At 35.6% G+C, this 16018-nt stretch overlaps 1 protein-coding gene across 1 annotated transcript in view; it reads right to left on the reverse strand.

Annotated features, from left to right (window-relative positions):
- Positions 1–16018, reverse strand: part of SCN7A (sodium voltage-gated channel alpha subunit 7) — a 73157-nt gene that overhangs the window by 51788 nt on the left and 5351 nt on the right. Inside the window, exons 2-5 of the mRNA XM_084891587.1 lie at positions 3427–3665; positions 1766–1878; positions 1322–1411; positions 142–270 (exon numbers count right to left, since the gene is read on the reverse strand). Of these exons, the coding sequence (XP_084747713.1) occupies positions 142–270; positions 1322–1411; positions 1766–1878; positions 3427–3665 (571 nt within the window). The remainder of the gene's footprint in view (positions 1–141; positions 271–1321; positions 1412–1765; positions 1879–3426; positions 3666–16018) is intronic.

Raw genomic sequence — 16018 nt, forward strand, 5'->3', positions numbered from 1 at the left:
AGAGAACTCACTTAGATTAGAGTTTATAAAATATTCTATATTTGCAAAATTTTTCAGGCAGAAAATTTTGCCAACTTCAATTTTTTCATAAAAAGCATATGCTTAGCAAGGCATTAAGATGTTCACAACTTAAATACTCACTCAAACAAAGTTACACTGAAGTCAAGCCAGTTCCATGGATCACCAAAGAAATAGAAAGATCCTGTCCAGATGCCTCTTGCAATGAGTTTTACAAGTATTTCAAATGTGTAAATTGCAAGCAAAGTGATCCTGCAGACAAATTTACATATTAAAATTATAAACATGCATACATATATATATATATATATATATATATATATATATATAGTTAAATAATACATTGTCAGTTCTGAAATACAATGTTTATGATAACTGTCTGGCAAGCAATCAACTAATGAACCAAGCAACCAACCGGTCAATAAAAACAGCAAGTGCCCTTAGAACCCCAGACAGGCTTAGATAGTGCTTCTATGGTGGCATATGTCTCATGGCATTAGCCATACAATTTGATTATCAATTTTTTTTCAACAAATCCTAGCTCAAGGTTATATTCTCTCTATATATTTAGGTAAATGATGAAAATATAACATATCAACTTTATTCCATATTGGGGATCACACTGAATTGTAAAGAGGTTTAAAGAAATAATTTTATTATATGTTTAAGTAAGGATTTTTATAGTGAGTCAGCACTATATTTATCTTCAATTTAACTAGTTTTAAGAAGAGAATTAAATTTGAGAGGTATTATCAAAAAAAGCCTTCATCCCTAGAAAATGTAATGGGCCTTTCCATCATTATATGCTAAAGCAACTCAATCTACTCACATCTCTCAGAAAAGAGAAAAGAGAAAGAAAAATAATAACTTTTCTTAAAGAATAAAAAGAAAGTGATTTGAGTTTGAAGCAAATCAGGTATGGGATTGCAATAGTTAAGAAAATCTGAGGCACTGAAATATTACATTAATCCTTAGTGATTAACTTTAAAATAATACCATAGACATAAACAGCTAAAGACTCAAATTTACACAATGTTAACCTAACAGGTTTAGAAATAATTAAAGGGTAAAAAAAACCATTAAAATTGATTAGTTGATATATATGTAGAGTTCTATTTGGCAAATTCATTAATCATGGTATATGTGTAAATATTATATTATGTACAATGAATATCATATATACATTATAAATAATAAATTATGCAATGTTATAATACTTAGTAGGTAATGTACTATAACTCCACATGTAAATATAAAATATAACCTTATATGAGATTACATACAATAAAATTATATAACTTACTGTAATTCTGTTCCCCACTTTGGCCACTCAATCAGGGACATAAATATGCAGTCGACCAGTACACTAATCAAAATTAAAAGTCGAAAAAGAGTAGATTGTGGTCAAGGAATAATAGATAATAAATAATATTAGAAATATATGTTTCTAAATTTGTTTATATGTGTATACACATATGAGATAAAATCATTTCTTAAATTATCAAAAACATATTAGTCATATTGATAAGTGATGAAAATTAAGATTTATTAATGTTTACTGTTATGTGTACTTGAAAATATATCTAAATGCATTTTCAAATATTAAACACTTAGTGCAGTTATAATCCAAATTTGTATATGACCTAAAATGAGATATCAATTCAAAAGAGGAAATGACTGCAGCATTATTTGAATAGAATGGTTGCATTTGATATTTGTACATTCTAAAGCCAATAGCAAAGGATATGGATGTACCAAAATCTTAACAGTTGCTCTTCTAATCGAATTGAAAGGAGACAATGTACACCAGGTGGCATTAAATCTGAAAATTTTTCTCTTCTTATTTAATACCATGAAAGTCTGTAAGGCAAAAAAGAAGATCATGTGAAATTAGAACATAAACTACATAATCTAACCAATTATGCAACATATTGACAATGGTCATTTCTGTCATGAACCCCACCCTCCCCTACCTTCCCTTTGAGATTTTAACATCTGATCTATGCTTCTAAGAACATTAATACTTTTTCTGGAACATTAACTTACCAGACAATGAATAACTGCACAAATAAATAACATAATGCAAATAAACCTATTTTTCTTGTTCTCCCAAAGTGAAATATTTCTTGTTGTGTACAACCAAACAAGTCAGTCCAAGACTAATGACGTGGAAATTGGCTGCTAAAATATTCACTGCTAGTGTTAGTGGAGAGAAATGGCGTGCCTGTGTGTAAGGCATGTAAGGGAAATGATGCAACATGATTCCAGTGATTGGTCATTAGCAAACATTGTAGTTTGTTATTAATAATTATGTGTAACAGGATATTGTAAAAATTAAGTTATGAAATTTTTATTAAAATGTTTCTTACATACCATTAAATTGGCTGGGCCACAAAAATATTCATTGTGGGCCGCATGGGGCCCATGGGCTGTGAGTTTGACATGCTTGCTCTACAAAAACATCAAATTATATTTGTCCAGAGTGGGGCTAATCATTTTGTCCCCCAAACTTGATCTTTTTTATAGTTACTGCATTTCTGTCAGCAGCACCACCATTTTTTCAGGCTAAAGACCTTGGCATTATTAGTCAGTCTTCAAATCGTGCTGATTCTTCACTCAGGAGCTGTCCCCTGGTGGTAAGTGGGGTGGGGGCTTAAGCCGACAAGTAGACATCCACTGAGGGGTCCTGAACTGCAAGAGTGCGCAGGCTGGGCTGAGGGACACATCCTCCTCCCCGCGCACAAATGTCATGCATCAGGCTTCTAGTTCCATGCACTAGTAGAATATCACCATAAAGGATATAATACTTAGGAATACATTTAATAAAAGCAAACACATGTACACTGGAAACTGCAAAACATTGTTGAAATAAAGAAGATCTAAATAAATGTAAAGACATGTCATGTTCACAGGTGGGGGGAAAATTTTTTTTAAAAAGTATAACAGTATTGCTGAGACCAGTTTGGCTCAGTGGATAGAGCGTCGGCCTGTGGACTGAAAGGTCCCGGGTTCGATTCCGGTCAAGAGCATGTACGCTGGTTGTGGGCACATCCCCGGTGGGGGGTGTGCAAGAGGCAGCTGGTCAATGTTTCTCTCTCATTGACGTTTCTAACTCTCTATCCCTCTCAATTCCTCTCTATGTAAAATCAATAAAATATATTTTTTTAAAAAGTATAACAGTATAGCCTATTACAAAGTAAAGTAATCCCAAACAAACTAGCCAACCAGGCAAACAGTGACTTTTTATAAAATTCTCAAATATGTGTGGGATGTCTTATGTAGTTTTATATAATTTAAAATTACTTTCTAATTTGTTCTTCATTCTCTTTTTATGTCTTATCTCAATTACATTTTTTTTTTCACGACTGAAAAACAAATGTGGTCACAGTAAGTTCCACTGATCCTTACATTTTTATTCTGGTAGTATGGGTCCACGTCTTCCAAGGGCTCTGACACCATTCCTTTAGGAAGATTTCCATAAACAAGTGGAAGCTCTTTTCCAACTTCCAAGTCCATGTTTGGCTTTAAATCTTCCTCTTGTTCCTCGTTGTGTTTTTTAGCAATACGCTGTTCCATAAGTTCCAGAGACTCCCTCGTGAAGAGGACAAGGCCCTTAGGTTCTGGAGAAGCCATTTTCAATTTTGCACCTGCAAGAAATGTATTTTTTAGCTCCCTATTGAATTTAGATACACTGTAGAAAGAAAAATTTTAAATTAAAAACTTTAGGAAAAACATAAATAAAAGGTAACAGATAACTGCATGTATTCAAAGAAAAGTCCTGAGTTTTGTAGAAAACTGAGCTGTTAAATTAGGTCCTGTTATACTTAATATTGGGCTTAATTTGTAATTTCATGTGTAACTCATTCTGTTTTCTTTACCTCTCCACTGAATCCTTTTCCTCTTACTGAAATATTGCTTTTCCTTTCAGCTTTTAATGAGTTCTAAAGCTGCTGGAGATTTGGAGGTGGGAGGTGGGGAATCCAGCTATTTCACTCTCATCTGCATTTAACTATTGACTAGGCTTTCCTTTCCTAAAGGCAGTCTTCATTGCCTCTGAACCCTACTCTTCTCTTGTTTTTCTTAAAATTAAATTTATTGGGGTGACATTAGTTAACGGAATTATGTAGGTTTCAAGTGTACAATTCTATGATACATAATCTGAATACTGTGTTGTGTAAAGTCAAATTTCCTTCCATCACCACACATTCAACCCCCTCAACCCTTCTCTACCCCTCCACTCCCATTTTTTTCTCTGATAACCACCATACTGTTGAGTGTGTCTTTGAGGTGTTTTTTGTTTGTTTGTTTGTTTGTTTTTGGTTATATCTACATAAAAAAAATTGAAAACATTTGTTTGCAAAGTTATATGCAATCCTATGTTCATGGCAGCATTATCCATCCTTATGATTCTGAATACTCCATTTGACACAGTTTTTCCTTCCAAATTTTAACTCTGATATCCCTTAAAGTTATGCCTTTCCCTTTTGTTATGTCATTCCTTTTGGTGAATGCATAGGCAAGCACAGCTTTAATTACTATACATGGATACTTACTGAGTACATTTCCCAAAATACTATTTTTCTTTTATAATTTATGTGGCAAACCCACCAAGGAGAGAAACTTAACAAGTCAAAACAAAATTTATTATTTTTCTCCATGGCTATAATCAATCTTTAACTTTCTACTCATTATGTAAAAAAGTACAAATATAAACTAATTATCTTGAATTTTACTCATGAGATTTATATTTGTCATCAATTTCTCTAAAGAAAATAATGTTCTTTCAATTATTTTTCATTATGTATTTAAATATGATCAATTGTTTACATAGCTACAAAGATATAAGTCATCTATATCTTATTTGATATTGTAGTCTTCATAGGTTTCCCTCCATTCTAGTCTTTATTTCAAATCATCCTACAGGCCACTCAAATTTGTCTTCATGAAATGTATGTAATTTTATGTATCAATTCCCCATTCATAAGCCTTGTTACTTCCTCTCACATAAAAATATGTTCCTTTGCTGATTTTCTCCAGTCTAATTCTTGTCAAAACCTACTCAAGTGATCCTATTCAGTGACAACCGACTGATTATTCTTTATTCATTCCCCTTAACCTTCTTTGTAATTTTATTACTTCAATAAGGAATAAGAAATGTACTTGATAATTGTGACATTTTGTATGTATGTATGTTGTCTCTTATAGTGCTGGCCTTGGCTGAATTCCTTCAATAATGTTTTCCGAAAACAGAAAGCACACACATATGTACACACATAATATTCTGCACAAGAATTCCACAGTTTAATGAAACTGAGTTGTTTAATAGTTTAGTTCAGTGGTCGGCAAACTCATTAGTCAACAGAGCCAAATATCAACAGTACAATGATTGAAATTTCTTTGAGAGTCAAATTTTTTAAACTTAAACTTCTAACGCCACTTCTTCAAAATAGACTCGCCCAGGCTGTGGTATTTTGTGGAAGAGCCACACTCAAGGGGCCAAAGAGCCGCATGTGGCTCACAAGCTGCAGTTTGCCAACCATGGGTTTAGTTCATTACTTATATATTAAGAAAGAAAAGATGTTAGTTAATATTAATGAATAGGAGTCATTGTAAAAATCAGACTCTAAACGCTAGCTTAAATAAATGGTGTGAGGCAGACATTTAAGTATATAAATGGTAATCTCATAGACATCCAAGGAAAGAACACACAGTACATTTTTGTGTCCTGGGACATAAAAATGGAAAATCAAGTACTGAGATGACTCCTATGCCTCTCATGGGATCACTGTCTTCTGGGCTTTTATTTTCATTCTATCTAAAGAATGGCTGCCTTTGCTTACTTCTCAAAATATACATTATACAATGCCATCCCAGCTTCAATTTTATTTGATTTTCAGTTTAATTTCTCCCATATGCCTATATCTCAAAAACTGTAAAAAGATACTCTTCATTGGTCTAGCCCAGCCTATGAATTTATTTCCCCTTGGTACAGTCACTTGTGACTAGAGAGAAACATTTTCACAATAGCAACAGCTTCTTACCTTATGTCTACTTCCCTCAAGGCATGTTATAAGGATGGGGTGTGAAACCATTTTAAAGAGATAAATATGGAGTATGCATAATGGCATGTATCTACTTGGGTCTTTCTTTCCAGGTTAATGCTTTAAAAAACTAACAATTGTTCATTTTAAAATTTGCTTATTTTCCAAGTACCTTGCTCAATATCATGCAAAAAACCTACACATTAAAAGTTGGTTAAGAATCATTTATATATGCCATATGTGCATACAAACACATCTACAGCAACAACACAATTTATAAACAGGCTACAGATACTGAAGTTTGTTCTTACATTTGAAATCTTATTTCTTTAATATATTAAATGTGCTTTCAAAATTGAACTACTTACATGGTGTTCCTTGAGTATAAATAAAAAGATTTCTTAATGACTTATGATTACAGGTTAGTATAAATAATATACAAATGAAATCATGAACTTTGAAATTATATAGACATGCATTCAAAAGCTAAATTCTGTTATTAATGTTCTGAGAGATCTCAGTCAAATTACTCAATATTCTTGAACCTTCAGTCATAAAATTGGTGATTTTCTTTGGGTTAAATAAGAATAAAATAATATAAGTGACAATGCCTAGTACATTGGCACCAAATAAATGGGAAGTAAATGTGAATTTTAATTGTAATAAGATTTTTATATCTTAGAATGATGGGCCAAATCTAATAAAATAAAATATAATGGGAATATATGTTTGGTTATGAAAGTTGAACCAAAAATTCCCATCTGCACGAGTACAGTGAAGATACTTTTCTGTAACAGAGAAAACTGCCAAGGGATTTTAGTTAATAGTAACTGCAATGTAAATCAATTCTACCCTGTATCTGCCAAAATAGCTACATAACCTTGATCTATATAAGCAGATCTTCTCTATTCTGCTGTAAACTGAAGGGTCTTCAGATAGAATCGGAATATTGATTAGACTCAAATCACAGCATCAATAGACTATTTAAAAGAATAGAGACTACATTAGTTGAAGTAGAAAAGACTAAAGTAAAACATTCTCTTTTCAAAGCATTATAACATTGCCTGAGTCATGTTTCTTCACATGTAAAGCAGAATCCCTCATGTATTGCACAAGGTCATAAGGGTTAAACAGGCCATATACAGAAAGCCTGCAGGACAGGACTGACTCTGTCCATGCTAACTATCTCTCACAATTCAGTTATCCCAGAAGACTTCCTTAGTGATATTTTTTTAATTTTTAAAATGTTCTTATTGATTTTAAAGAAGAAAGAGGGAAAGAGAGATAGAAACATCAATGATAAGAACCATCCATTGGCTGTCTCCTGCACGCCCTCTAATGAGAATCAAGCTCACAATCTGAGAAAGCTTTGACCTGGTATTGAACCCTGACCTCCTGGATCTTGGGTCAACACTCAACTACTGAGCCATACAGGCCAGGCTCCTTAGTGATAATTTTGATGCTGAATGGAAATATTGTGGGTGGTTGACTATGTAAATGAATGGATAGTGAGCACTGACTTCTATAGGATGTCAAAGAAATGCAAGTACTTATCAAATGGAACCAACTTGCATCTGACTTCTAGATGACTAAGAAAAGATTATAAATTATTAATAATTAAGTCACGCTTAGGTAAAAGCATTTCTGAGGGGAATTTATAAAATATGGTCCAGGCACTATGCTTTCTGGGGAGTGATCTTAATACAGCACACTAAAACCTGAAAAATATAGAAAGATTAATAGTTAATCTGTCCATTAGACTGCCTTTCTAAAAAATCGAAAGCTAAAGTGCGCTTTTGGCAAGAATTGTATCAAATTAAGTTTGGACTCTAACAAGTTCTAGTTGCACTAATATTTTATATTGATTAAAGTGCAAGCCATGTATCTTGGATATCAGTTCAAAGTAACACAACCAGCATCAATATGAGAAAAAGAGAGGCATTATGACCGAAAAGTATTCTCCTTATAACAATTTTCAAGCATTTGAAAATGAGCTAATAGTTTATTTGTAATAATTAAAGCAATTATAATTTTGGTCACACTTACTGAGTGACTACCATTTGTGAGGCACTGGACTACATGTTTCTATTATCTCATGTTCTCTCATGTCATCCTTGTGATCACCATTTATAAATAAGGAAACAGATATTGATGAGTTTCATGACTTCTCCATCATGAAAGTTGGTTGAGTGGTGGAAATATATGCTAACTCGGATGTGCCCAGTGAAATATTTTTGGTGGTTGGAGCTGAAGTATCATTGATGCTCACTGGACTGCTTCTGCCATATGATATTGGCTGTGATCTTGGCTTTGACTTAGTCCTCCCCTTCTCTCTCTGTCCTTCTATTTTCTTCTGTGGATGCCCAGATTAAGGATAATTGAGAGCTGAGTTTAAATTTATCAATGATTTCATTTCTCACAGGCTGATATGTTACTGTCATTAAGCATAAGTTGAAGCATTGGCATTATATAGAATATACTTAGTAGTTTATTTCAAAACAGAGTGGCAAAGTAGGGGCTATTCAATAATTGATACAAAGAAGTTAGTAGGAAATGTTTTTCTCCCAAGTATTTTCACCATTAGTGGGAGTGTTCTCTTTCAGTCATTTCAACTTAAATTTAGACCACATTCTCTGTAAAGCCTTTGGAGCATGAGAGAGAGTGCATTGGGTTGAATTTTACTTTTTCTTCACAGGCATTTTGAAGTTTGGGCATTCTCTGACTTCTAGTTTTGCTGTTGTGTGGGTTTTGTGTCTTTTTAATTGTTGTTATTGTTTTGTATTGCATTGTTCATGAAATATATTAGGAGTTTCAGAGTCAGGAAGTTCCCATTATCCTTCGTTCCAGACACTTCTAATAGCCAAAGGAATTTTGGATGGCTGAATGATTTAAATGCTAAACGAAATTTAAAATGAAAAACCTACACAATAAAATTTATAAAAGAAAGCATAAATAAATGGCTTTATAATTATTTAAAATGAAGGTCCTAGTTTATGAAGCAAAGTGATGGCTAGGATGTGAGAAAATAAATACTTTAATATAAACTTTTTTGGTAATATAAATTGGTACATATTTTTCAAAAACATATCTGGCACTTGTTCTCTAATTTAAAATATATAAACTTTACCTTAGTAATTTGAGCAATATGAACATACCCAATAGGTACACCTCAATTCCATTCATGTACACAGTGTTCAAAGTTGTATTTTCTGTTAAATTTATTGGGGTGACATTGGTTAATAAATTATGTAGGTTTCAAGGGTACAATTCTATGACATGACATCTGTATATTAAATATATATATATATATATATGAATAATAAAGTAAACATTATAAAATGACATTTGAAGACTCAGGTGGTGTTTGGATGTTCCTTGTGCAGTGTTGTTTGCAATTCCATATGTTTGAAATATTTTGTAATAAATATTGGAAAATATCTAGCTCCATAACCAAGTATTTATTGGATCACCTGGATTTCAATCTGGAGTTGAAAACTCTTTAACTGTGACCTTGAACAAGGCACTTAACCTCTCTATGGCTAATTTCCTCCATTATAAAAAATGGGAACAGTAAGAGTACTTACTTCCTAGAATAGTGTGAGCATGGCATGAGTTAATAAATACAAAGCATCCAGAAAAAGTAATACGCACTCAATATATGCTAGCTGTTACTATTTTAAGCACTGCATTTTTATGTTTACCGTCTTTAAGTTAAAATGTCTGCCATACTTCCTAGAATTTATAGAGAATATGCTGAATATAATTTTTAATAATAAATCAAAGGAACGATAATATTTAATTACAATCAACTGCAATACTGAGACATGCTTAAATATTTTTGAAAGAGTTCTGCTTTTTACATTTTTTCTGATTTATTTATTTGTATCTCATCATCATACTTTTAGATTTTTTTCTTGCTGCTTTCACATTGCTTCCTTCTATTGGCTTCCCTTCTAACAATTCCTCTCTAATTTGCTAGGGATAAACAACCATAACAACTGCACATGAGTGACAGTCCAAAATCTCCAGTGGAAAAAAAAATCAACCATACTGTAAAACTTTAAACTTTTCATTAATCTTCTTCATCCTCCCTAATCCCAAATTCCATTATTTTTTGTCCTGAGATATAGCTTGCAGCATAAATAAATGGCTTTATAATAATAAATAGGGCAGAGCATAAATTTCTTTAGATTTCAAGATTCCAGTCATATTTAGAAAAATCTGATGTTTCTTTTATTGTAAGTATAATTAAAATGTCACAAATTATTACCTGATAATTTGAAATCCCATGGGTAGACTATTTATAAAGCGGAAGGACTGAATGACAGGCAATTAGCTGAACATATTTAACATCTAGTAGCAAATAACATTATACTCCTGTGAGTATACAATCTCTAGTCTCCAAAACTGGCTCAGATTTCATTTTAATTACTACATAATAATGTATACGCTTAGATTCTTTTTGTATTAACATCTCTTTACTCTGGTGTGGCTAGTCACTTTTTTTTTTTTTTTTTCCAAATCATTTTCTTGCCCCTAAGATTGTTTTGCTCTTTCTGACTAAAATGACTGTTGATACTTAGCTCTTGTTTTTACATTGTCTGCAATTATGGTCTGCCCAGAGTTCAACCGAAGTTGGCTAAGGCTCCTAATCTGTGTGCCTGACCTAGGATTGACCTACTCTCTGTGTGGACATCCTGTGTTTTTTTGGTGGCTTCGGATTTCCTGATTGCGCAACTCTATCCTTCCTAACCCCCCTCAGAACCCTTAGACACATTATTGAAAAGTGCTCTCTTGCAGAAAGAAGTTGTAAACAACTTCTTGTTTGGCTGATTATACACACACACACACACAATCTCACACACACACACATATTCATCAGCACTTACTTTTAATTCTATATTTTAACATTTTAATAACATATATGTTTTAAAAAGTGAGCTCCAATTTTCCTTAAAAGATTCTTCTTGCCAGTTAATATGTCGTGTAGGGAAAAACGTTTAACCATGGTGCTTACTTTTGGCATTAATTTATTCTTGAGAGAGAGATTGGGCATTAATTTATTTGGCAATCGTTTGCAGAATATACTTAAGTGCCAAGTACTATGCCCGTTAGCAGTGCTAGAAAAAATTAATAAAATATAATCACTGAATTTAAGGACAACAGGAGACAGACTTGTACGCAAATAAGAACCAAGTCGTTTTGGTCATCTCTGAAAATGTTTAAGTTTTAAGAGCAACATTAACTGAAATTAAAATCATCTCCAATGCTAGTGGGCCTGGATTCTTCAGAGTGCCAGATTTTCTAATAACCTGGTAACAATGTCTTTCTTCTTGAGGAAGGGAGCAGTCTAGGGAACTAAGCTTCAGAATCCAGTCAATATACACAATAGGATTAGAGGTCCATATGCAGTGTCAGATAACAAAGTCTCACTATCTGTATCTGAGTATACATTTGCTATGAACAGTGAATAAAGAAAAACGCATTGGCAGTTGAAATACCAGGAAGGAACATATAGCACTGAGGATAGGATCCCAATGAAGGTCTCCTGGCTCACTAACAAATGCCACCATGACAGTGACAGAGATGATAGGGAGGCTACGAGGAACACAAAAGTAAAGCTCTCTGGCTTAAATAGTTCAATTTGAATCTTCTTAGACCACACAGGATTGCGTGCCCTCCTACTAAGTTTGGGAAAGTGATCTAACCCAACATTGTAAACCACTAATGGCTCCAATTTCTCCAGATGTTCTTCAAACTTCTCCTTTGTAAAACTGGCCTCTAAAATTTCTGAATCGTCCTTTATTACCCTAACAAAATGAACAAGTTGTAAAAGAGCCAGGATCTTCCTAGAATTGTATTTTTGGTGAACACGGTCTGTCAAATCCTTAACCAAAAATTCCTGGCCAGTGACCACATCAGGGCTCAACAAGTGGAAGAAAAAGTACCCTTTGTCACTTCCCAGTAGAATGCATGAGGGTTTTGTCACGCAACCGGATTCTACAACTTGCCTTCAACCCTGAAGTCCTTCGTGCCACTGGCTCCCCTGAGATGCAAGACCTGATCTCAATTTCTGTTTAATAAAATCGATAACTGAAACTCTTCCTGGAGCTCTTGGGGACCATACACAGTAAGCTGACTTCCCTGAGCATCTTCCTAATCTGCAGTGGGACTGTTGAATTTCTCTTAACCTTCATTGTTGCCTAGCTTCTGAGCAGTGGAACTAAGCTCATAGATCCGCAAACCATGCCCTAAATATGCAACAAGATAGAGTTCTGAACCAGCTGTCACGTAAGGCAAACCACAAACTTCTAGCACTTAGTCTGGCTCTGGGTTAGCTTAAGATGTGTATCAGAACTTCAACAATGTGTATCAGCCTCGGGATGGCTGACAAGATGGCACAGTGTCCAACCTGCAGTGCATGAAACCTAGGGCCTCTCAAAAGACAAAGGTGATAGGAGCCTCAGGTCAAAACCTTGGTGCTGAATTGTAGGGAAAGCAAGTCCCCTCAGTGCAGCTGAATTACTAGTATACTAGCTCTTGACTACCTACCATATTTTCCGGCATATAAGATGACTTTTGAAACGAAAAAAAGTCAACCGAAAATTGGGGGTCATTCATTAAAAATTTAATTAAAAAAATGAACTGGTGTTGCCTCGGATGTGGGGGGTAGTCTTATACAGGGAATATAGGCCTAAACCTATGTTTTAACTGTAAAATTAGGGGGTCGTCTTATACGCCGGAAAATACGGTATTAGAAATCTCTAGGTGGTAATATTAAAAACCTAGGAGCAAACAGCCCAACCCAAGAAGATAGTTTCAGAATATGTTGGGCTGAGGCCACCTGAAATGAATCTAATGCAGCCTGCCAGACAGAAAGGTTCCTTGGAATGATAGCCCAGCATCATCCAACCACCTTAATAAAGCATCGTTACATTTTCTTTCACTGTTGTTGTTTTTTTGTTTGATATCCTAAGTATGAGACATAAAACATCACTTCCCCCAAAGATCCACATCCTTTTCACCCCTTTGAGCACCTTCTTTTTTTAATTTTAAAATATATATTTTATTGATTTTTTACAGATAAGAAGAAAGAGTGATAGAGAGTTAGAAACATCGATGATAGAGAAACATCAATCAGCTGCCTCCTGCACACCTCCTACTGGGGATATGCCCGCAACCAAGGTACATGCCCTTGACTAGAATCGAACCCGGGACCCTTCAGTCTGCAGGCTGATGCTCTATCCACTGAGCCAAACTGGTTTTGGCTGAGCACCTTCTTTTCCTTAGCTCTAGAGTTTCCTCATTCTCTGGGTACCTGTTTAGCAATAACCTTACCAAGTACTACCATTCTGCCACAGAGATCCTATGGTACAAGAGTTCTAAAGTTTGAAATCAAAGAAATGCACTGGTGCTAAATGAAATAAGCCAGTCAGAGAAAGATAAACATCACATGATCTCACTCATTTGTGGAATATAATGACCAACATAAACTGATGAATAAAAACAGATCCAGAGACAGAGAAGCATTGATCAGACTGTCAAACCTCAGAGGGAAGGTAGGGGAAGGTGGGGGTGAAGGGGAGAGATCAACCGAAGGACTTGTATGCATGCATATAAGCCTAACCAATGGACACAGACAACAAGGAGATTGAGGGCATGAGTGTGAGGGTTAGGGGAGTAACGGGGGATAGGGACACATATGGAATACATTAATCAATAAGTAAATTTCAAAAACACACACAAAGAAATGCACTGGGACATCCACCTTATCCTATTGCTCCCAGTTCCCTCAGAGATAGCAAATTTCTTTTTCCCCCCACTCTTTCCTCTTGTTCCCAGCATGTCCAATCTCATCTTTAAGTGGTGTGATTAGAAGTCATGGGTTTTGGGGAAAGTTTGGGTAGATGCTGAAATTGTTGAAAACGAATTATTAAGAAAATGTCGTTCTCTTTTCTTTTCAAAAGCATCCTGAGTCGGAGGATGAATGACAGGGCCACCCAATCAGTGAGCCAGTGCTTTGCCTCTGTTCCCAAGGAAGAGGCTGTGTGGATTACATTTTCTACCAGCAGCTGTAGCTGCATCTTCTGAGAGCTAATGATGAAGAGCAAAGAAAGGGCAAGTCAGAAGCCAATGTTTTTCCTCCCTCCGCCCACTCCTCTTTCTTCTGTCTTTCGGTTTGATTCCCATAGAACAGCCTGCCAGTAATGGAGACAGATTCTGCACATGTAGGAAGTGACTGTCTAGGGCAGTCACAGCCTCCTCAATTTCATTTTTCTCCTTAGGGAATGAAACAACAACATACAAATAATCAACCTCTGTGCTTCCTGAGAAGCTGGATTTGATCCTAGTGATGAGAAACAGATGCTAGATTTACTTTGCCAAAAAGTGTTATGAAATGTTCTACTCTATACTAGAGAGTATATATTCATGTATTCTCCTTACTTACTAAAAGATTTAGGGTAGCTTATAAGGGTTTAAGCCATAGAGCAAGATAATATAAATTAGGAATAATGAAGGGGGAAATATAGCATAATGGATCCACAGAGTAAGGATAATGTCCCAAATGCCAATTTCAATCTAACATGGAATCCTATCTAATAAAGAGGGAATATGCAAATGAACATCACGCTGTCACAAAGATGGCGGCACCCATAGCTACAAGATGGTGGCACCCAGTCCCCTGAGCCCTCCCTGAATCCCCAATCCTTTCAGCCCAGCCGGGGGGACCACAGGTGCACAGTGCAGCCAGACCTGCCCTCAGCTCCCCAGCTGCCCAGGGTTGGCCCAAGGTGTAGGCAAGCCTCAGATGGCAGCTGCCCAGCTGCCTAAGGCCACCCGAGACTCAGATAACTATGGCCAGCCAAGGCTTGCACTGCTGGCAGTGGCAGCAACAGAGGTGTGATGGGGCATCGCCTTCCCCTGGTCACCAGGTCACCTCCTGCCCCTAAGGGCTCCTGGACTGTGAGAGGGGGCAGGCCAGGCTGAGGGACACCCCCTCCAGTGCATGAATTTTCATTTTCATGCACTGGGCTTCTAGTAGAAAATAAAAGGTAAAATCACTTCTCATTTGATTTTCAAACAATTTTGAAACAATTAAGCTTTCCATCAGCATGAACAATGCATCATGCCTATCGCACCAATGAAATTCAGATAATTGTAATAAACAAAGTAATGACAATGCTGATAAACAAGTTAACTTGGGACTAGAATGTACTGCATACTTAAGTGAAGGAAACAGGTAATGTAATCACTGAATTAAATCTATATTGTTGAGAATGTAAAAATTACACATGCTTTAGAGAAGAGACCAATTTATATTGACATTTTTGTTTGTCAGGGCTACTTGAGTGCACTTCATAGATATATTATGGCTTGTATTTCATCTTCCCCACATTCTGTGATGACTCACAACCAAGTTCTCTGATGCAGAGCCTTTTCCCTTAGAGCTCTCTATCGTCTTCCCTCCCCTCCTCCTGCCCCCTCCCAGGGGTTTAGGACTCAAATGATATGAGATGCATTGCTTTTTTTATGGAAGACACAAAAAATTATCATTGTCTTTTAGGAAGCAGAAAAATATGAGGAAAGGTGATTGAAACTAATGAGATTCTGAAAGATATGGATAAGATGAAAACAATAGCTTTAGCAGTAAAAGCTCTAAAGACATAAATGAGACTCTTCCCAGTGGATACGAACCTTGACCCACTGGGATATGAAAGCAATGGGCACCTTCACACAGTTCAGGCGAGAGTGTGAATACTGCATTTTTATTGGAAAGACTGTTTGGCAATAGTTACTTGTACTCTTTGCTCTCCCAACCCCCCCCCCCCCCCCCCCCCCGCCCACCACCAAATAAAAATTCCCAGTGATATTCTTGCTGAAGTTGAGAAGTCATGTTTGCAAAGATGTTAGTCACAGCAGGCTTTTCATTTCAAAGACTGGAATCAATCAAAGTGCCC

Source organism: Pipistrellus hanaki (genome assembly GCF_964339955.1).
Source record: "Pipistrellus hanaki genome assembly, chromosome: 8".
In the NCBI taxonomy this organism is placed as follows: domain Eukaryota; kingdom Metazoa; phylum Chordata; class Mammalia; order Chiroptera; family Vespertilionidae; genus Pipistrellus; species Pipistrellus hanaki.